General features: G+C 36.6%; 2 protein-coding genes across 3 annotated transcripts in view; one reads left to right on the forward strand and one right to left on the reverse strand.

The window, feature by feature from the left end:
• LOC103466392 (small integral membrane protein 29-like) lies at positions 1-5,377 on the reverse strand. Its single transcript, XM_008411926.3, has 5 exons — positions 5,177-5,377; positions 3,820-3,995; positions 3,712-3,737; positions 1,142-1,250; positions 1-337 (listed from the first exon to the last, which is right to left on the reverse strand). Exons 2-5 carry the CDS (start codon positions 3,937-3,939, stop codon positions 293-295), a joined length of 300 nt encoding a protein of 99 aa, XP_008410148.2. The 5' UTR covers positions 3,940-3,995; positions 5,177-5,377; the 3' UTR covers positions 1-292.
• The window catches only part of pik3c2g (phosphatidylinositol-4-phosphate 3-kinase catalytic subunit type 2 gamma), a 25,678-nt gene continuing 5,863 nt past the window's right edge, over positions 2,651-22,465 (forward strand). Inside the window, exons 1-27 of one of the 2 annotated variants that reach the window (XM_008411928.3) lie at positions 2,651-2,950; positions 6,990-7,426; positions 7,606-7,685; positions 8,556-8,707; positions 9,056-9,170; positions 9,273-9,384; positions 10,179-10,249; positions 10,393-10,456; positions 10,542-10,667; positions 12,277-12,307; positions 12,571-12,751; positions 12,845-12,970; positions 13,076-13,204; positions 14,100-14,214; positions 14,524-14,657; positions 14,739-14,927; positions 16,093-16,186; positions 16,281-16,375; positions 17,339-17,519; positions 17,624-17,731; positions 18,185-18,277; positions 19,959-20,088; positions 20,163-20,299; positions 20,383-20,552; positions 21,418-21,574; positions 21,663-21,772; positions 21,855-22,023. In XM_008411928.3, the coding sequence (XP_008410150.2) occupies positions 7,073-7,426; positions 7,606-7,685; positions 8,556-8,707; positions 9,056-9,170; positions 9,273-9,384; positions 10,179-10,249; positions 10,393-10,456; positions 10,542-10,667; positions 12,277-12,307; positions 12,571-12,751; positions 12,845-12,970; positions 13,076-13,204; positions 14,100-14,214; positions 14,524-14,657; positions 14,739-14,927; positions 16,093-16,186; positions 16,281-16,375; positions 17,339-17,519; positions 17,624-17,731; positions 18,185-18,277; positions 19,959-20,088; positions 20,163-20,299; positions 20,383-20,552; positions 21,418-21,574; positions 21,663-21,772; positions 21,855-22,023 (3,423 nt within the window). In that variant the 5' untranslated portion in view covers positions 2,651-2,950; positions 6,990-7,072. Of the gene's footprint in view, positions 2,951-5,741; positions 5,847-6,989; positions 7,427-7,605; positions 7,686-8,555; positions 8,708-9,055; positions 9,171-9,272; positions 9,385-10,178; positions 10,250-10,392; positions 10,457-10,541; positions 10,668-12,276; positions 12,308-12,570; positions 12,752-12,844; positions 12,971-13,075; positions 13,205-14,099; positions 14,215-14,523; positions 14,658-14,738; positions 14,928-16,092; positions 16,187-16,280; positions 16,376-17,338; positions 17,520-17,623; positions 17,732-18,184; positions 18,278-19,958; positions 20,089-20,162; positions 20,300-20,382; positions 20,553-21,417; positions 21,575-21,662; positions 21,773-21,854; positions 22,024-22,465 lie in introns of those variants that run through there. The other variant, XM_008411927.3, reaches the window with a different exon arrangement.

The following is a 22,465-nucleotide window of genomic DNA, read 5'->3' on the forward strand; positions in this document are numbered from 1 at the left end:
CAGATTGCACTTCTCAGTTTATTCATGTAAAACTACATCTTAGTCACTACTTTGACTAAAAGCAACAAAAAAATCTGTACAGTCCCGTAAGAAAAAAAAGACAAAATAAAAACATTTCTGAGGCAAAAATCAAGACTGTGGCGCCATCTGGTGGCAAATCCAGCACATTGATCAATGCAGCAGCAGCTGGTGGGTTTTAATGATTTGTTGCATTGTCAATCAGGCCTTTGCACCATAATTAGTAAAATAAGATTTAATTTCCTAGTTGAAATCCTCCTTCTTGCCGTCCTGCTCATGTTCTATCAAAGGAGAGCTGTGAATTCTTGTACAAAGGTTCCTGCAATGAAAAATAAAATTAAAAGTTGGAGTTAATGTGTAAATTATAGATTTTTCACAACATGATACAACTAATTTAAAAATAAGCCTCACGATTAGCAATTAATCCGTTAGTCCCATAATAAATTAGAAAGAATTTCTGATGATTAATAAATGTTTTGAAGGTCAGTTTTGTTTACAGAGACATCTTAATCCATTTTTATTTACAATTTTGGTTGCTATTGTTTTTTTTATTTCTGTTTTATTTCTTTATTCTTGGTTGTGTTGCTTTATTTTGGATATTGGTGTCACTGTTGTAATGTCACTAGATACTTTTCCGTTATTTACTGAGGAACCATTTTTGTCATTCTGTTGTTTTGAACTAAAATCTCATGAAAAACAGGAACTGTTTTTAAAATTAATTTTCTTTTTACGTTGTTAAATCTTTTTCTATCAGAAACAATATTTTTTTGTGGCATGAAAATAATTCCAAATGAAAATCGAGTTATGATTGAGTCTGTCACAATAAGGGTATTTTTATTCAGAGACATAATAATCCATGCAAGAAGTTTTTATTATTGTTTTTAGTTGCAATGTTCTGTTTTGAATATTTCAAATATGCACCAGGATTAAGTGTTCTGTACAAAATTAGGGTTTATTTTGTCTTTGAGATAATATTATTGTCAAATATTCTTGTTTATTGCAATAATTACTGGGACAATTGCACCAGATTGTTACTTTCTAAACGTATTAATGTTGTCTTGAATAGTTAAAACTTCCACCAAAAACAAAGCGCTTCAAAATAATGCATAATATATTTGCTTACAGCCAGCTCTTCCTCCTCATCGTCTTTGTCATAATCTCCCCAGTCTTCCTGTTCCTCCGAGGGGTCGTAGGTGTAAACCGGGATCAGATGGTGGCGCAGCTCATCTAATCTGGAGCAAAAATAAATACAACCAAACTGAAATGGGATGAAAACCTTTCTAAACCCAACGGTGGCCAAAGTGTGGCCCGGGGACCGATTGCGACCCTCCGAGTGTTTTCTTTTTGTTTTTGTTTTGTTTTTCAGCCCTTGACCACAATAAAAGAAATTTTTTTAATTGCACAAACTTGATTTTCCAGGTCTAGTTTATATTTATACAAAAAAGGTAATCTTACTGGAATTTTCTTTTAATGTAGACAATTAAAAATCTTCTAAAAGCATTAATTAAATATGAGCGCTAACATCCAGTCATTTTTGGGGAATCCATTCAGCACCGATTGTGGAAAACAGTCAATATTTTGCAGATTTTATGTTTCAAATATTCAATGATTTACAGCTTTCTTTTAGGCAGAAATCAGGCTTCTTTATTTTATTAAAATGTTGCTTTTTGTTTATAATTGTCCAGGCAACAGAGGAAATGTTTGACAAAAAAGTGCAGCTTTTTAAAACATTAAAAAAGAAAGAATATCTACATTATGTGCTGTAAAGTCAATGATTTAATGCAATCTGCTGGGTTAAACTTCTTAAACTAATTTGAATAACAAACCTGATGCATTGTTTGATAACCAGGATCACATTGTGTATGATTGAATGGAAACGACTCATTTGTAAAGTTTGTCAAGATGACTTGTTGTGAATAATGTGAATATATAAATAAACTGAACTGAGCTGTGCAGAACATTTTGGTGCAAACAAAATTACTATTTCCTTTAGAAATAATAAATAAGACTCCACTCTTGAAAATTCAGTAGATGGAAGTTTTGATAGTGAATATTTTGCAAATATTATTTTTTTGTAGGATGGTTCCTGAGAAATGACTGAGTTTGGAAAAAGTAAAAAAAATTCCACTTTTGGAAATTTTCTGATTCTCTAAAGTACAAAATTTTTGATTTTTGAAACTCAAAAATTTCAATTTTTTTAAGAACATTTCTGAGATTAATATATATATATTTAAAAAAAATTCGAGCAAATTTTCAACTTTTGAAATTCATATATTGCCTTGTTTTCTCTTGAAAATGTCAGATTATTCAAATTTAGAACATTTTTTAGATTAATCTCAAAATTTCAGATTTTTTCATAGCAAGTTTCCAACTTTTGAAACTCAGAAATCTCTTTGTTTTTTCTAGAATATTTCTGAGATTAGTTTTTTGGTGGAAATTTACTCTTTTCTTCTTCCCCTGTATATCTCCAGTATCCTGAATACACCGTAGTATAAATGAAATTCTAATCTTTTTTTATTTTTATTTTTGAAAGGCCAGCTGTATCTCCAATTATAAAATAACCCAGCTGTGCAACTTGCACAGCTGTTTTTCTGCCCTGTGTAGTTCAGGCTTTCTGGTTGAGGTGAACCTGTAGTTCGCTTATAACTCGGGCTGGCCTGCTGGGGTAACAGCAGCTTTTTACCGCAAGTGAAGAGAACAATGTTTTGATTTTGCTTTGCAGACACAAGCGGATGTTTTGTTTTGTGTTCCAGGCGACATGTATGTTGCTGGGTTGGTTGTGGTTTTGCGCACACACACGTCTGGCGAACGAACCCAGACGATAAGCAGCTAAATACTTTGTTTTATTTTGCGTTTCGGTCTGGAGCTGTTCTTACTAAATACCTGGATGTCGTGGAGCTTACTGGAACTTTACACCGGAGCTGCTGCTACGGTAAGAGCCTGACGTTTATGACTGGAAACAAAGCACCGTATCCGATTTACAAAACAGGAAGACGTGGTTTCGTTTTTGCCGGAAGCCTGCTCTACAAATAAGTAAACATGTCATAATTCTTACGACTTGTTCTCCCATTTGAAATTATTATTGTAATTACAGATACCTAAAACAGTGAATTAAAAACGTCCTGTTCAGTTTTAGTTTCGGTTTGAGGTTTTGTTCCTTCATGCAGGGCCGATCAAAACCTTTTTGGGGCCCTAATACCACCATGCCAGATGCCAATAACACCAGATGCTTCATAATTCCTAGGCTATGTGTGTAATATGCCAACTAGCATTAGCATAATTTGTTATTAGCATACATAAAACTAAAGCAGATTTTTAACCTTACAGGAGTAGCAAAATAAAAGATTGATTTTGAAATACATAGTGGTATTTAAGTGTGGTATATTATTTTAACAATTTTAATGTGACTACTTGATAAACACTGAATTTATGGTAATTAAATGAACAAGTTTGATATTTTATATTTCCCCAACATCTTGAAGATATTGACCTATTTTTTCTGTAACAAGTATAAAAATAATACATAATTTATTTTTTCATGTGTAATAGCATTTTAGTTTACATTACTCTATCTTATGTTAAATATATAATCATGCTAGCTTGTTGGTCTTGGGGGCCCCCTGGTGGTGCGGAGGCCCTAAGCAGCTGCTTAACTCTCAGACTTTTGTTGTACATCTCATTTATGGAACTTACCGGGATCTCCTTTTCATATAGAAAACCTAAAAGAGAAATTTGCACAGTATTATTACTACAGTTATGTTATTTGCTTTAAAGTATATGAAGTAGTAGACAGATTCTTACCACTGCCACTATGCAGCCACTCAGCACGAGTACAACAAGAGGCAGGAGGGCGTAGTACCTGGGGAATTCAGGTTTTACATTTGGAGTTGAAATAAAGGAGGTCGTGTGGTTCAGATTCATTTCTCTTCTTTCCTGTTTGGCTCTTCAGGAAGGTCTCTGCTCACACCTTCAAACTGCTGCAATTCACAAAAATAAAAGATTGTCAAGACATCCAAATCCCAGAGTTCATAACTAGTCCTGCAGAAAAAAAAAAAGCAAAGAAATCACACTGTAAAACCTAATTGGGTTGTCATTACTTAAAGAATATATCATCACCTTCCTAAAATAACAACTCAAATTATTTTAGGAAACTCAAGTCAACTGTTTTTAGTATTCATTAATTAATTGAGTAACGTTAAATTGTGCAGTTTTGGTGAGCGTCACTTATTAAATTGACTTAATAAATCCAAGTATGTTGTAATTACTTAAATGGCACCCAAATCTTAATTTTTATTATAAACCACAAAGCTTTCTGATGCACATTTTAACTAGAAACTACTAAGAAAAATAAAGTTTACTAGTAGTTTAGCTCCAGGCTCCTGCTTTTTATCTTCTCAAACCTTTACAGAAAAAATGGAAGGTAGTGAACTTTTTAAAGTAAAACAAACACAATCATATAAAAAGTGGCTTACTTAGTAACAATGCATTGTGGGATATCTTGCTGGTGGAGGTATAGCCTTTCACATAACTTAAAATCGACTAAATTAATTTTGAAAATGTGTTTACCTCAAAAAGCCCTCAACTTATTTAAATCAAGTATAACAATGTAAAAAATGAGTTAAGTCGACTTAATTTATTTTATAAAAGTAAACATTTGTAATTTACTACACTGCAAAAACACAAAATCTTAGTAAGTGTTCTTTGTCTAGCTTCTGGTGCAAATATAGTACATTTGAAATAAGACAAAACTAACTTATAAGTAAGGTTTCAGCAAGAAATAGAAGCTTGTTTTAAGTAAATATGGAAAAAGCGCTTGTTCCACCGCCAGATTATTTCACTTCATAACATGGGAAAAATGTTTTGTTATAAGTTAAATAATTTGCCGATTGAACTGGTACTGAAATCAATATTAAGGAATTATTGACAAGCTCCTAAATTTTGCTGAAAAGTTACGTATAAGTTAGTTTTGTCTTATTTTAAGTGTACTAAGATATACTTGGTCAGGTTTTGTGTTTTTGCAGTGCATACACCCAAAACTTCACCCATCTTTTCCAGCTGAACATAATGTTACAGTTCTCCGGCAGAATGCGCTGCAGATGATCTCTGAAAGGCGGCGGTGACAGTAAAGGATGAGTAGAGAAGAAAACTGAGGACTCACCGTGTGTGTGTGTGCGCTAGCTGCAGACGCAGTCACCCATCTTCCTCCTCGTCCTCTCCTTCAGTGTCGCTCTCCTACAGAACCAGAGCGCTCATTCTTCAACCTGCTCTCCAACATTCCTGAATGAGGAGTGGGTCAGTCGCTGCTTGATGCTAAAAGTAGCACATTGTAGGGCATGAAACCTCCTTCAGGGATTAAATCCAGTGCTGGGCAGGCGCGGAGCTATAGGGGGGGGGCTGGGGGGCGGCGGAAGGGGGCCCGGGTTTGGAGGTGCCAGGGAGGAAGGAATGGTTTCAAGACGCTCTAATGTCTGATTTTAAACGGAGAAAGTGCGCCCTCGCCTGTTCAGAAAGGTATATGTAAGTTACTGTCCCAACCTGCGCCCCCCCCCCCCCCCCCCCCCCAGGTAAATGTATTTGAATCTGTAGGATTCTGAAGTTTGTTTGGGTAGTTTTTAAATGACGTGTTCAGTGGAAGTGGGGTGGTTGTGTTTAGGTTTCTCCAGCAGAGGGCGGGTTGTTGAGGAAGAGTTGGGCTGAGGGGTGGAGGGGGGGGGGAGGGCTGAGGCGCTCAGCTGGGAGCAGCAGTACAGGTCGGACTCGCTCAGCATGGCTTCAATCGGGAATTCACCTCCAATAAGAAGGGCTGTCAATACATCAGACCTCTAATCGTAAGTTTTACCTTACAAACAGTCTCTACTTTGTAAAACATTAACTTCCACATCTCATAAGTCGACCAACATTAAACTGTGGTCTCTGTTAAATCTTCTTTTTGACATGTTGTTACTTTTGTTTTGTAGGGTTGTTTTTACAGGTTAGTCGCAGTTTTGTTTTGAAGAGTTTCAGGGTATTTCCAGAAACTTATCGGCGCGGTCTGGTGGATTTCCTGCTAGGATTTGAAATCTTGTTAATGATTACAGCAACATAAACCTTCAGGTTGTCAGTAAAGCTGCTCATAAAATGGCTCTCTCAACTTTCCTGACGGTAAAAACACAAAATCTTACCAAGTTTTTTGGTCATTTAGTCCAACTATCTTAGTTCACTTAAAATAAGACAAACATATCTTAAAAGTAACTTTTCAGACAGATATAGAAGCTTGTTATGGGTGAATAATTCCTGAATGTTGGTTCAAAATTACTAATCCACTGGCAGATTATTTAACTTATAAAAAGACATTTTCCCATGTTAAAAGTGAAATAATCTGCCGATCGAACTAAAACTTTTTTCACCTATATTAAGGAAATATTGACTTAAAAACAAGCTTATATTTCTTGTTGAAAAGTTACTTTTAAGTCAGGTTTGTCTTAATTCTAGTTTATTAAAATATTTGCAATGGAAACTAAACGTAAAATACTTGGCAAGATTTTATGTTTTTACGGTGCTGCAATACGTTGCCAGCTCTAATGTACACTGCAAAAACACAAATCTTATTTTAGATCCCTTTTCTAATGTAAATATGATAATACACTAAAATTAAGTCAAAACAAACTTACAAATAACTTTTTTTTAAGTCCCAATAATTTGTTAATATTGGTTTTAAAAGGTTGTCATCCTGCTGGTAGATTATTTCACTTAGAAAAAATTATTAGAAAAAATTATTATTATGAGTTAAATAATGTGCTAGTAGTAGCAGTAGTTTTATGTTTTAATGACTTATTTACTTAAAATGAGCTAAAAAGTGACTTGTAAGTTACTTTTGTCTTAATTAACATGTATTAAGTTATTTGATCTAGAAAGTGGACCAAAAATACTTTGGTATGATTTTGTGTTTTTGCAGTGTAATTCACTCTGATTTGTTTTGTCTTGTCTTTTAGCTCCTCATATTGTTTTCTAATGAAGTGAGGACCAGCAGAGAAGCTTAAACACCGTCAGCCAAAGCCTAAAAACCAGAAATCATATGGATGATCAAGGTGAATCCTTCACCACGGACGAGCCGAGTCCTTTGAGAGACGATTTGATGATTGATTATGAATCCATTCATGGTGCTCAGCCTAAGTATGAGACCATGATTCCTGGGGTCGCTCTGCAGCCTGGACCTGCAGGAAATCCCAACCAGCGGATCCGGGACGGCGCTCCACCACCTCCACCAAGACATCGGCTTCCGACTATCCCCACCGAGGTGCGGCGTGATCCGCCCCCTCTGCCGCCGCGCAACCCGCCGCCTGGAGACCGCAGCAGAAATCGGTTTTACTTCGATCTTGACCAGCGTACTCATAAACTGATGCGATCCAACACAGAAGTACACAATTATGTGAGTATGCTTAATGAATGCACTCCTAAAGTAAAGCTGCAGTATGCAACTTTTATTTTAAAAACTATTTTTTTTACACATTTGTTGAAACTGTCACCATGTCATGACTGTTTATATGAGTTGGTAGTATCTACTTTACTCAATTACAAAAAAAATAACTAAATGTTCTTCACGTTTAGGATCCCTGGGCTATCAGGCTGATAGACTCTCCAGAAGGCAGCACCAATAATCTGGCTGCTTTCAGCAAAGCAACATCTCAGTAAGACACATCAGTGCAGCTTTTGTAGTTTCCTGCTGTTCTTCACACTCAAAAACAAAAAATCGTACCAACTGTTTTTGTCTAGTTTTTAGTACAAATATCACAATATTGAAATATATTAATATTTTGTCTTAATATTAATTAAGACAAAACTAATTTACAAGTAACCGTTCAGCAACATATAGAAGCTTGTTTTATCTTAATAATTCCTTAATATTGATGTTAAAGTACATATTATTTCACATATAATATGGGGAATATGTCTTATACGTTCATTGCAAAAACACAAAATCTTACCAAATCTTCCTGCTTATAGTACAAATATCTTAGTACACTTGAAATAAAACAAACTTAACTTACAAGTAGCTGTTCAGCAAGATATATGAACTTTGTTTTTTTTTAAAGTAAATACTTCTCTAATGTTGATGAAAAAAATACTAGTACAACAGGCAGATTATTTCACTTAAAACAAGATATTTTTCCCATACATGTTATGAACTAGCACTTTTTTCATCTTAAATCCAAACTTAAATCTAACTCGTATATAACTCATTTCTTTCTGAAAAGTTACTTATAAGTAAGTTTTATATTATTTCAAGTGTTTTAAGATGTTTCCTCTAGTAACCAAGATTTTATTAGATTTTATGTTTTTACAATGAGAAATAATCTGTCAGAAGAACTGGCATTCTTTCATCAATATTAAGGAATTATTGGATTAAAACAATCTCATATCTTGCTGAAAAGTTACTTGTAAGTTAGTTGTCTTATTTAAAATGTACTAAGATATTTGCTCTGTGCAGGTTGTGAAGGTTAATCATTTCTTTAGTCATGTTTCATACTTCAGACTGTTTTCTTTGGCTTCTCCATCAGGTTGATGTCACGATACAAGCACACCGACTGGATTCACAACTCGGGTGTAGTATGGGGCCGACTGTTAAATATCCACCCTGCGCTGCTGCAGCAGGAGGTTAAAGTCACTATATCCGAGAACGACGACATCAAGCTTCCCATTCCCACCCCAGGTAAAGTCCCTGTCATCACAAATGGGCTGCAGCTAACGGTTATTTTACTAATCGACTATTTTTGATGATTATTCGGATAAAAAAAGTCAGCATTCTGCAGATTTTTCATTTAATCTCTTAACTCATTTTTATACAATATTATAAAAAACATTAACAGATGCAAACAAACAAATAAGTAACTGTGTGAGTGAGTGAACTAGCTAGCTAGCTAGCTCACAACGTTGTCATTATCGGTAGCTAGCTAACTTGATTGCTAGTTAGTTAGTTAATTAAGACCTGAACTGAATTATTATACTCTTAAAAACACAGATTGTCCATTGTGTAACCTTTACTTTATTTTTTAATCAGTGAACAAGAAGGTGAAGGACCTAATAGATGAATACTTCAAGTTGCTCGACCGCACCGCTGACACAAGCAGGGATTATGTTTTAAAATTTTGTGACTCTGAGGAGTTCCTCACAAAGTGAGTCTGTCTCTGCTTTTTGTTTATGTCAACAATGTTGATTTTTTTCATAGATATATAGTTAAATTGAGCTTTTCTGAATTCACATTGTTTTCTTTGTAGTGAAGAATTTATTGGCATGCATGAGAGAGTGCAGCTGTTTTTCAAAACAAAAGAGGCGATCAATCTTCGACTGGTTCGCGTAAACAATCTGCACCGCCATCTTGCCAGAGATGTGAGTCGATTTAAATTCCCTTCCTGGTCGGGCTGACGGTTCAAATGATTGCCCATCAAGGGTCGGGCTTATCTTTAATCTTGAAATTCTGCTCTTGCAAACACAAAGAAACCAGAATGTCGCCATCAGAGTGATTGTGGCTGTAAACCTCCACCCTGATTATTTTAAAGCTTTGTTTTGTTTACACATGCTTTCATAAATGCTGGTATTTAAGATCCAGAAAGAACTGGATCTTAAATATTAGATCCAGTTCCAGTGAATGAAAACTGTTTATGCCGAATGGGAACGCATGAGGGTTTATTCTGTATAAACAAAATTCACTTAATTTGTATTTTTTTCTTCATTTATTTCAAACAAGTTTTTAAAAGCAAGAAATCAATTAGAGAAAATGTGCATACGTAGCTAAGATCGAAACATTTAGCTTATCACTACTCTTCTGTTTGAGAAGGAGTTGGAAGACGTGAACACTTATTTAATCCTTCCCTTTATCGCAATGTATTACTTACTGATTCAATAGTTATCAGAAATTTGTAATTAAAACCATGTTGTGGTATTCATATTCCTGTTCAATACACTGTGCTAAAGAACAAACAAATAACTTATATTACATAAAGAAAATTATTACAAAGAAAATCATAAGACAAGAAAATCTACAGACCAATAATAATAATAATAATAATAATGAATGACAATTGTAAATACACAGAATAACAATAATTACCAACTTTTTTCCAATGTACACATAATTCATAATTCTTAAACTTAGCTATTTACATCTGTTACTGTTTTCTCAGGCTGCAGATGGTAAAACTGAATGCAGTCTGCACCAGTTCCTGCGGACTGTCAGCGTCCACTGCACCGCAAAGTGAGATTAAAACATACTTTAACAAACAACATACTGTCCATTTCTTGTTTGTTTTCGGTAGCTGCGTCAAGCGTAGCTCAAGTCAGCCGCTGTTTGCACAAAACAACCAGGCTGACGTCTGTGTGTGTTATATCATTCCTCAGGTTGAGCATGGGGAATGTGCTCAGTGCCTTCAACAAACATGTGAACGAACTCTTGAGCACTAAGGTATGAGGAAAGAACCAGTCTGGTCTCTATTGCCTTCATGGAAAAGCTTCCATTTTAATGTTTGAAGTCTTTATTGTGTCTGCAGTGCAGTAAGAATATCCCTCTGGTTGTGACGAATGTTCGCGTCATCAGTAATCTTCTATCTGGGCTGACATGTCAGGAGCTAGAGGATGCCATTGGTGCCCTTAATCGAATCAGTCATGTAAATATGGTAGGTGTTTGCCACACATTTGGCATGTATGTTTTGGCAGTATTATGCTGAGAGTTGAGGGGGAGATGATGGATGCTGCTAAAAGCGGAGTATTCCTGGAAGAAAACCTGTTACGCTTCATTTTCTCTGAGCATGAGTCAGCACAAATCATTACGCTATTTTTATCTATTTCCTTTGTAGAAGCTTCCAATGCAACCAGACAATGGTGTGGTTTACACTTTATTCCTGGGTTTCCTTCAGTTGTAGGTCTGACCTGAATAATAAACCGAAAATTAACTCGCACCGAAATTTCTGACGATGAGCAACGTCATTTTGCCCATGTCGGTATTTTAGGTGTTTTTAAAAATTGAAATGAAAGTTGTTTTTGGCTGTGCATTATGAAGGCCACTGTAGATAGAAAAAACTGGGGAATACATTTCCACTAATTTATTAATCTCAGAAATGTTCTGGAAAAAAATTAACATTTCTGAGTTTGAAAAGTAAAAAAAAATCTGAAATTTTAAGATTAATCTCAGAAATTTTCTAGAAAAAAATATTAAATCTTCTTTATGACTTTTGGAACTCGTGAAATTTTCAAATATAAAATTTTTGACTCTTAAAACTGAGAAAATGTTTCTACAGCAGAGAGACCAGAAAGCCATCACTTGGCAATGAGTGTGATTATCACGATGGTGTATTAGTACCGTCGTAGATAGAGAGTAAAGGAGGGAGTAAATTTCCACCTTAAAAACTCAGAAAATTTCTATTTAATCTCAGAAACTTTCACTTTCTCAGAAAGTGTCAAAAGTCGAAAATGTTTGACTTTTAGAAATTTTCTGAGCTTAAAAAATTTTAAATGTTCAACTTTTTTGAAGTTTTTTGGGGAAATTTTCTGAGATGAACCTAAAATTATCTGAGTTTTTTTTATGGGAATTTAGTCCTTTTTCTTTATTAACAATTCCCATAATACACTGCATCAGTGTGTAGCTCCGTAGGCTCTGTTCATGCCCCTTTAAGACCCTGATAGTCACGTGACTCCGCCCCCTCCAGTTAGAAGCGAGAGACAAAGAGGATGACCACACTTTAGTCCAGTAGGTGGCAGTAAATGTACCCTCAGTTGGTTGCCTCCACCAATAAAATACAAAAGAAGAAGAAACTGAAGTTGAGAAAATGGAGAAACTTTCAAATGTTGAAGCGGCGGCAGTGGAGCTGCTCACTTCCAAAAAAACCTTCAGCAACATTTTGGATTCAGCAAGGACATTTGGAAGTTAAGCAATTTTATACTTCTAAACTCCTTCAGTCGTGCTTATTTATCCAATAACACTTAGCAACTAAAAGTGCGCATTTTCTTCATTTATTTGCAGACGCTGTAGTTTAAAAGTCAGTTACAGTAGCATTTAAAATAACCGAAAACTGATACAGGGGAATCATACCATTGATATCGGCTGTGAAGTATTGTTATCGAAGTGAACTGCTCACTATATCATGATATTGATTATGGATCAGACCAGACCAGCCCAATGGGATGATAATGATGTCACACAACACAGTCCACAGCTTATAGCTGCTGTATGACATAATATGTCATTAATCGCCTGTGCATAGTTACAGTACATATTTCTCTTTACAGAACCAAGAAGAAATGATGGAGTGTGAAGCTGGTGAGTCTCTGCAGAGGCAGAGTTGTCTGTATGTGAATGAAAAGATATTTACAAAGCAGTTTTTAAAGAGTTTAATTAAAGTTGAATTGATGTTTAACGAAAGGAGCAACACAAATAAATAAATCAACACAGAAATGGTCCATTAGACACACAAAACAATGTTCTTCCATATATTAATGGTTCTTTTCTAACATTGATTCAGAACTAGAAGATGTTTTAGTGAGGTTGTTTAAAGTTTTGACCCGTTCTGTTTCTGATTTCAGCCTTGGTCATGCTCTACGGGGCTCTGCTCAAAGTGCTGCAGATATATTTTGACAATTTCCAGTCAGACTTCAGATCCCACAAACTTATCGGCACACCCCAAACCGATGATGTCGATAAAAATCAGGAGATTTTGCAGTTCAGCATAATTTCCGTCTACAAACTAAACCCGAGCTGGCTGACGTATGTTCACGCTCAGACTTATTCTCCTTCATCCATCCAGAACAGAAACTAATAAGGCACAAATCTTTATTTTTTACCTTTTGACAATTACAGTAATTATGAAAGTTTCTCCGTTTCCTGTGACTTGACATACGGAGAACAAAAGATCTGTGAGACCGGTGTTTCGGAGAATATCAGCACGGCCTTCTCGCAAGGAAACAACATCTGCTGCAACCGCCTGTAAGGGCCAGAGTTCATAACGATTTGAGGGATTTTTTTATTTTAAATGCATATTTTGAAAGATGAAAAACACTCAGAAGGCTGCTTGTTGTTTTTAAATTTCAGGATGGTGTTTCCTATTCGAGTCAGTGAGTTGCCATATGAGAGCATGCTGACATTTCGCCTTAAAGGCACGAAGCGAGGGAGAAACCCAGAACTTTTAAGCTGGGCTGTTCTGCCCCTGTACAGCGACAGGTAGGTTTACAGATCGTGAATAGTCCTGTAAGCCGTTACTAACCTCAAAAAACGTAAAAGTAGGGCTGGACAATATGGCTGAAAACCGCATCATGATATAAGAGCTTCATGTCGGTCGATATTGATAATAATTAGTTCTTTAGTCCTAAATATCTGAAATAATGCCAAATTGGTGGTGTGATCTTTCCTCTTTTATCCAGTTTTCACTAAAGACCATTGTTGCTAGGTAACTAAAGAACTAGAGAGTTGCTAGGTAACCAAAGAGTGATAGAGTTGCTAGGTAACCAAAGAGTGAGTTGATTCCACCATCCTAAGCTGGCAGTGAGAAATTGAGCCGCTAAAGGCTTCCCTCTGCCTGCATTTCCCAGAATGCCGTGCGGTTCTGGGTCAGAGTTCAGTGAAATCATTGAATATTCTACCAGACCTATCATCTACTGATACTGATCACGTCTCTTATCGCGATATTTATTATCGATTTATCATCCAGCCCTAACTACCTGACCGATCACATGTTTAAAAATGTTAATGTTTTGTTAATTTTCACATTGCTCTGATAAGGCAGAGGGATATTTTCAGAGTGTTATAATTAAACTAAAAGTTTCTGCCATTGAGTCCTCAGTCAGTTGGCAGAAATCTCCGTCTTAGTGAGGAGATGTGGTTGACCCTGTTGCTAGGTGTGACCCTGTCGTCTAGGGACTGTGATTGGTTGATGCACCAAGCAGAATAAGACACAAGAAACCAAATGTGATGAGTTGACAGAAATTAACCAATAGCCAATACAGTAGCCCTTTTGTTGTAGGACATTTTTGTTCACAGAGACTTCATAATTCATTTTATTAGTTTTTTTTTCTGTTTGTTGAATGTAGATTGTACTTTTTGCTCTGTGTCTGTTCAGGACTTTGGTAAGAGGAGCTGTCCTGCTCAGCATGTCCTCTCTTCCTGAGCTGCCGTTCCCTCCGTCTCCTGCCCTGTCCGACAGCCACAGGCAGCCCAAAGACGTCATACTGCAGGTGAGAACCGGGCAGCACAACCTCACACCGACTCAATACGGAAGACGACACTAAGTTTTCTCAGAATTTTGACTTATTTGTCAAAATTTTGACTTTTTACTCAAAATTCTGACTTTATTCTGCCTTTAATCTTCTGTGTAAAAAGTCATAATTTTGACTTCAATCTCAGAATTCTGACTTTTTACCTAAGAGATAAAAAAAAAAAGCCAAAATTACGAGTAAAACATCAGATTTCTTTTCAGTGGCCCTAACCTTCCTCTCTAACTGAATGATCAAAACACCTCCTCACATATTAATCTTGTTTTACAGCTTGAATTTGACGACCAGTGTGAGTGGGAATACCACAGACCCATCGCTCTTCCTGGCTTGATCAACTTTACTCATCCTTGTGATGAAGTGCAAAGGAAATTATCAGACATCTCCAAAAAGTACTGCCTCTCCTTGTAAGTAGCAGCATCAGGAATTCAGGCTGGGTTTTGTTGTTTTTACATAAACCCTTCACAGATTTCTCTTTGCATCATCAGCCTGACACAAAATGAGAAGTCTTTCCTGTGGGACAAACGTTCCTGCAGTGACAAAGGAAGCACGTTCCTCCACCTTCTTCTCGGTGGCGTCCCCCGGTGGCATCCTGAGGACTTGACAGAAATCTACACGGTGGTGGAGAACTGGCCCATTCATCTGCCAGAGGAGGCTCTCTTCCTGCTGACGCCCAGGTAAACAGAAACACGACGACTTTACAGAAAATGGAAAACAATATGCCTCGGTTGGTTTTTAATTCTTACCTGAAGACTCGGGCAACACGAGCGAGTTTCTTACCTGGTTTTGTTGTGGGGTTGAAACACGTTTCTAATCAAAACGCACTTGAACTGAAACGATTCATCTAATTAATCATGACGGATCGATTATTGAAATAATTGCCAACTAATTTGGTAATTGATTAATCGTTAACTTGAGTATATAGATTCAAAAAGATATAATTTGCTGAAAGAATAACATATTCAGAGCAGTAATTAAGCCAAAACTGTATAAAAATTTATAATTTTGCATTTAAGATAAAAACACTGTGAAATATGTTTCAGTCAAAACTTCAAAGATCAGAAGAATTGTGTCTGAGGATGAACCAAACTAATGGAAGTTTCCAGATTTTCTCCTGATATCATGGCAGATTTTTTTTATGTAATAACATTATTTTTAATCAAGTTGTTCCACTTAACTTGGATGATTTGAAATTATTTATGACTAAAGCCATAAAATCATCTCCTGCTCTTCCACAAATAGTTTGCTGCGATGCAAAAACACAAAATCTTACCAAGTACGTTTGGTCTAGTTTCTGTGGCAAATATTTTAGTACATTTAAAATTAGACTAACTAACTTACAAGTAACTTTTCTGAATGATGTCGGAGCTTGTTTTGATGAAAAAGTTCTAGTTTCACCAGCAGATTATTTCACTTGTATCGAGACATTTCCCCCCAGATTGTAAGTGAAATAATCTGTCAGTGGAACTAGAACTTTTTAAAAATATCAAGAAATTATTAACTTAAAACAAACTCTGATATCTCACTGATAAGTTATTTTAGTTTTATTTCAAGTGTACTAAGATATTTTCACTAGAAACTAGACCAATATTACTTGGTAAGATTTTGTTTTTAAATGTCTCACATTGAAGAAAGTAACAAGTAAAATATCACTCAATATCATAAGTTTAGTCTGATTAAAGGCCTCTTGTTACTTTTAAATGTTACTTTTATAGATTGCAAATATTGTTGTGGTATTTCATGCAGTTCTAGCCTTACTGACGTAGAAACTGTTCTTAGCTAAGAAACCTGCCATCCTGTTAAAACGTATGTAAATCTTGTTTCTTAAAACTTCTCTTTCAGTTTTCCAGATGAAACGGTCCGAAAAGCTGCGGTAGATTATTTTGTTCAGATTCCAGATGGAGAGCTGGAGTTGTTTCTGCCACAGCTGGTCCAGGTAAAGAAAGTAACACAGAACGTTTTCAGAGTTTACAGAAAGTTGTCAGATATCGATAACTGAATAACCTTTTTGTTTTGTTTTGTTCTTAAAGGCTCTGAAGAGCGAGTGGAAGCTTGACGGGCCTCTGGTGACGCTGCTGTTGGACCGATCCCTGAAGAACATACGGATTGCTCATCAGCTGTACTGGTCAGTCGGACTTTAAGCACAAGGACTTTGATTATGTGTTAAATTAAAATTAAAATAAGATGTTTTCTACTTAGATAATATATTTCATTACAAGAAGCAGCTGTGCACACATTGTGCCTGATCAAAAATTGTACAGGACTTAAAATGTCACACTGGTTAGATCCAATATGATTAAGAAAATTAGGAACCAACAGAACCTGCACTGAAAAAAAACAAACATTTGGTTTAGTTTTTAGTGCAAATATTTTATTACACGTTAAATAAAACAACACAAGTAACTTTTCAGCAAGATATAGGCATTGTTTTAAGCCAATAATTATTTTTATATTGATGATAAATAACATGGGGGAAAATGTGTTGTTATAAGTTAAAACTCTTAGTGGATCTAGTACTTTTTTAAAAATCAATTTTAAAAAAATTACTGAGAACTAGCGCCTATATCTTGCTGAAAAAGTACCTGTACATTCATTTTGTCTTATTTCAAGTGTACTAAAATATTTGAAATAGAAACTAAACCAAAAATTGTAATCAACCCCAAAATGTTTCACTGATGACACATTTTTACCAGCCAACTTTGCGTTACAGTAACTGCAATATTTAGCTCTATCTGAAAAATTCCAACTGTTTCTGAAAGGGGAAACATGCGCTTTCCAGCCAATATCAGGTTATTGCAGTAATTTCACTCCCACCGTTGCAGGAAGCACGTTTTACTGTTTTAATAGATGGTAAACTGTAAATAACTGCTAGATATTGAAAGTTTCAGTTGCTATGAAGAAATGGGCAAAAGTATTTACTCACAGACCATTTAAAGAACTTTGTACAATTAAAATAAGAGAAAATATCCAGGTGGAGATTTGAGACTTGGCCTTCAAGCGTTAATCTAAATGTTTTTGGTATTTATATGTCAAACTCTGTTTTTCCAGATCCCTTTGTTCACATGTTATGATTTAAATATCCCGGCAGGCTGCTGGAGGATACCCACACTGACTGCTACTTCCAGAGCTGGCTGAGTAAAGTCCAGGCTGCCTTGATGCGCTGCTGTGGCCGAGCGCTGAGGAAGGAGCTGGAGCACGAATCCCATCTGGTGCAACTTCTCGTTCAGGTGGCCCAAAAAATTTACTCTGCCGACAAGCCTCAACGCAAGGTTTGTAAGAAACATTTAAAGTTGCCTTTTATCAGAGCGGTAAAATAGTTGGTTACGTATTTTCTTTGGTTTTATATTTTTGCACCATTTGATTCTTTTTGCAGAATGTTTTGGACAAAGAAAAGGGAGTTATTGATGAGTTTTTCAAAAATGGCGTCACCTGCCGTCTGCCTCTAGATGCTGCAGTCAGTGTGAAAGCTGTCAACTTGGATGTAAGCATGCAAAAACACAACATCTAACCAAGAGGGTTTGGTCTAGTGTCCAGTCTAAATATCTTAGTACATTTGAAATAAGAGAATATTAATGTAGAAGTAACTTTTTAGCAAAATATAAGAGCTTGTTTTAAGTAAATAATGCCATAAAATTGTTTCTTAAACAGTACTAGTTCCACTGGCAAATTATTTCACTTAAAACAACTAATTTTTCCCCAATTATTGACTTAAAGCAAGCTGTTATCTTACTGAAAAATTACTTGTTCTTTAATTATCTACTATTTGAAGTGCATTAAGATATTTGCACTAGAAACTAGACCAAGAATACTTGGTCTAGTTTCTAGACCAAGTATTTGCTGCAAAAACTTTAGAGTTTTTGCAGCACCACATGATGCTGCGTATCATCTGCAGCGTTTTGCCGTGGTTTTTACTCCTCTGTGCTTTTTTTTGTAGAAATGTAAGTTCTACAGCTCCAACGCTGCTCCTCTGGGGGTGACATTCATTTGTGAAGACTCTCTGGCTAAAACCACCAGTGTCATTTGCAAGGTTAGTGACGATCATAAACTTCCACGGCAACAAACTGCTTTTTGATATCTCTTATGGTTTCTGCCTAATTTCTCTTTCAGTTCTCTCACTTAGAGTGAAATTGAGACCACAGTGTATTTAAAAAGATTCAGATCAACACTTTCTCAGTCTCAGTAGTTTACTAAAAAAATGTCTGTTTTCAGGAGAAGCGCCTGTCTTTGTTGCAGATTTTACAGCTTTCCAGCAAATGTCTGCCATTTGACTCTGGTGTGTTTTGTGTCTGGCTGTTTGACAAGATTTTTATATCATCATAACTCCTAATAATGGCACAACACAAGTTGAATTTAGCATAGTTTGCCCCTGGTAAACCTGTTTTTTTAGGCTAACGTTTGCTTACGTGATATTTCCTCTTATACATTTAACAAATGTATTACCAACCTGAACTTTGTCGCTGTTCATTTGGTGAATGTTATCTGAATTTCTCCAGCTGAAAATGTCATGGATTCACTGAGGTTCAACATATTTCTGTCTGTCTGCACTTGATTTCGTTGTGGCTTTTTCGAGCATCCAGATGTGGTACCCAAAAACTATGTTTTAAAACTGAAATTGAATGTTTCTTTACCTCCATTTGGGTTTCTGCTGATTCTAAAAACAACCCAAGTGCTTAAAAATAACACCCAGCCGGTTAGTGTTAAAAAAAAAAGTTAATGGTTTTTTTTGGTATCTGGAAAACGAGCCATTTCAAAAACCTCCAGAATGTAATGTCACAAATTAACCCTCACCTAACATGCTGGCTGAGAAGGCCAGCATGTTACCTAGCAACCCCTATAAAGTTCCGCATGTCACCTAGCAACCCAAGCTGAGTTCCAGAACGTTTGGTATGTGCTGTACAATATCCACTAAAGAGACGAGTGTTTTGTTGTTGAATTCACACAGTGGAGCCAAACTCATTTTCATATTAAAAATCTGAATGTTCTTAAAGGGCCGATTGTGCCAGAATGTATTGATAAAATATCGTTAAACAGCTGTTTGTTTCAGCATTCAACAAGTATTTCTTAAAATTAAATGATATTGAACATCTTTTCACACTGATCAGTCCATCCAGGATTTCTTGATTGTTTTTGTCAGATTTTGTGGTGTTAATTTAGAAATATTTGTAAAGAATTTTTACGATCTTTGTACTATTGTGTGTTGTTAAATGGGACTTTTTATTGATCGCCATATTGGTCACAGACTATAACTTGACATCACTCAAACCCAATGCTTTTAGCAAATTTTGAGAGAAATTTGCAGTAAAAATCTGAAACAAATGTGGAGGCTTGATTCTGTTTGAATGCTATGAATTTGTGAAAAACTGGAGGGACTTATTGATGTAGCTTGGAGTCTAGAGGGCCACATTAAAAGCTACAGTGGGCCAGATTTGGCCCCCAGGCCTTGAGTTTGACACACGTGACTTAACACTTGCGCATCTGTTTGCAGCCATTTCCATGCAGGGTAAACGTTGTGTTGGGGGCGTGGCCATCAGCAGCTTATTTGAATTTAAAGTGACAAGACGCCCTAAAACAGCTCAAAATTGGCAGATGTGACCAGACTGAAATCTCACTGTTTAAGAATGATTTTGTGCAAAAAAATTTAATGAATATATTTTGTTATTTGTTATTTTTGTTATTCTGCTCACATTTACACACAATCTGATTTTCAGACGGGGGACGACCTGCGTCAGGACATGCTGATCCTTCAGATAGTCCGTGTGATGGACTGGGTTTGGCTCCAGGAGGGGCTGGACCTGCAGATGATTACGTTCCGGTGTGTTTCTACCGGCAAAGCTCAGGGTAAAGGACTCTTATTGGCTTATTATTCCATGTTTTCTGAGATTGTCCTTAATTATATTGCTTGTGATCATCAGGTCTATTGGAAGTTGTACCAGACGCCGTGACGCTGGGAAAGATTCACCAGCAGTGGGGTGTGAGTGGGACGCTTCGAGTCGACACGCTGGAGAAATGGTTCCACATGTTGAACAGAACTAAAGAAGGCTACGAAAAGGTTGAACCTTAAGGCAATGCGGACGTTTGACCGTTAGGTATATCTGCTGTCAGTTTGTTTCAACCTTCTGCTGTGCCATGCAGGCGGTGACGAATTTCATCCAGTCATGTGCGGGTTGGTGCGTAGCCACCTTCATCCTGGGGATCTGCGATCGCCACAATGACAACATCATGCTGAAGCACAGCGGACACATGTTCCACATTGACTTTAGCAAAATCATGGGGAACCCACAGAAGTTTGCAAATATACCCAGGCAAGTTGGTGGAAAAGGGAATGTAGTGGGGATAATCAGGGCCGGATCTAGAAGGATAAGGGCCCCTGGACAGAGCCAGTGTTGATGCCCGAAACAAAGAAAAAAAAAAGCTTTGTACTCATTAACAGACAGGCCTACACATCAGCAGGAGGTCTGTAACAGCTCACAGCTACATGTTGGTCCCAAAAAGATGTACTATAACGTCAGAATTTTAAAATAGAGTATTGTATAAAGAGATTGTTTATGTGTAAACGCACAAATATGCATGCAAATTGACTTCAGAAAGAGCCTGCAAGCTGACCTTTAAACTGCTGCTGGTTGCTATGGTTACTCACCTTTCTCTTGCTGTTTCAACATCATCCAGCTTGTTGTCACAGAACAACAACTGTTTATGAAAGCGTGGTAAAATACGCTGTGCAAAGCAACATTTAGTTTTGCAATTACTAATAGCAGCCCTGAACAAGGATGGAGAACCAACAAACATTTAGCTTCGTGCTTTGCCAGGAGGAGAGACGTGATCTGCACTGGCTGCAAGTTGTAAATCATTTAGTTAGCCTAATTGTAGATAGTTTCAATAATTAGAGTATTCTTGCTTACTTTCTGGAGGCGACATGCGCAGTACACTGGATGCTGACTCAGGGTGATGTCGACTGATAATCCCTCTATATGTAACAAGATTAAAACTCCACACTTTATATGGCCCTTTGAGTTTTATATAAAGTGTAATGTTTGTTAAACCTGCATTTATTGCACAAACTGCCCCTGTTCGCCCTGTCTAAGGTCCTGCCCAGGGGTTGATAATTATAAAACAAAAGAATACAGAGACATAATAAATCTGCAAAATTCTTTTCTCACATGACATCAGGGACAGAAAACCCTTCGTTTTCACGTCTGAGATGCAGCACTTCATCACGGGCGGCGGAGAGAAGCCTCAGCGCCTGCATCACTTTGTGGAGCTCTGCTGTGAAGCTTATAACATCATCAGAAGCCGCTCTGCTCTCATACTCAGCATGTTGGAGCTGGTAAGACCTCAAACACACAAACATCTTCATCAAAATGCCGACGGTCTGTCTGAGAGCACCAGAACCTTAAAAATGTGGATTTTTCCAGCTGCTTTCTGCAGAACTCCCAGAACTGAAGGACTTCAGTGACTTGCAGTTCGTCCTGAACAACCTCAGACCTCATGACACAGACCTAGAAGCCACTTCCTACTTTACCAGGTAACATTATCACCTCAAATGTAATCCCAGGATGTATATTTTGTCTGCTGTTGTGCTAATCAAGTGATTGACTCTGCTGTAGAAAAATCAAGGAGAGTATGGACTGTGTGGCTGTCAAGTTTAACTTCTTCACCCACACCATGGTTCAGCCAAAGAAACAAGACACGATACGCCGGCACAGCCTTCCTGGAACCAACACCAACATCCAGAAAGTCGTCATCCAGGACTTTTCTGTCAAGGGACGAGTTGTGGTGAGGCCAAATGTTGGTTCTTTGTGTTCTTAGCATCACTGAGTGTGAGCTTTGTGTTACATCCTGACACCCCAGGAAAAAAGAGGAGCAAATTTTGACCAAAAAACCCAAAAATATTTTTAGCTTAAACTCAAGATTTTTCTAGAAATCCTACAAAAGTTGAAAATTTGTGAAGAAAAAGCTCAGAAATTTTCAGATTTATCTGAGAAATCCTAAAAAAAAATAAAAACTTGGAAATTTCTTTGCTTGAAAAGATAAAAAGTTGCAATAAAAATTCATTTCAGAAATTTTCTAGAAAGAAATATTCGATCTAAAGTGCAGAAATTTTTTTGATTTTTTCTGATTAATTTCTCAGATTAATTGCAAAATGTCAGATTTATTTATTTTTTGACAGAAATTTACTCCTCGTTTTCTGTGTCTAAGGGCTGACAGTTCCTGTTGC

This window comes from Poecilia reticulata, chromosome 6 (genome assembly GCF_904066995.2).
Source record: "Poecilia reticulata chromosome 6, P_reticulata-male-v2, whole genome shotgun sequence".
Lineage (NCBI taxonomy): Eukaryota > Metazoa > Chordata > Actinopteri > Cyprinodontiformes > Poeciliidae > Poecilia > Poecilia reticulata.

Excerpts from the sequence above, each read along its gene's own strand:
- LOC103466392 (XM_008411926.3), bottom strand. The coding sequence starts at position 3,939 with ATGAATCTGAACCACACGACCTCCTTTATTTCAACTCCAAATGTAAAA. Across the intron at positions 3,738-3,819 it reads GTGGCTGCATAGTGGCAGTG|GTTTTCTATATGAAAAGGAG; the intron begins GTAAGAATCTGT and ends TTTCTCTTTTAG. Across the intron at positions 1,251-3,711 it reads TATATGAAAAGGAGATCCCG|ATTAGATGAGCTGCGCCACC; the intron begins GTAAGTTCCATA and ends TTTTTGCTCCAG.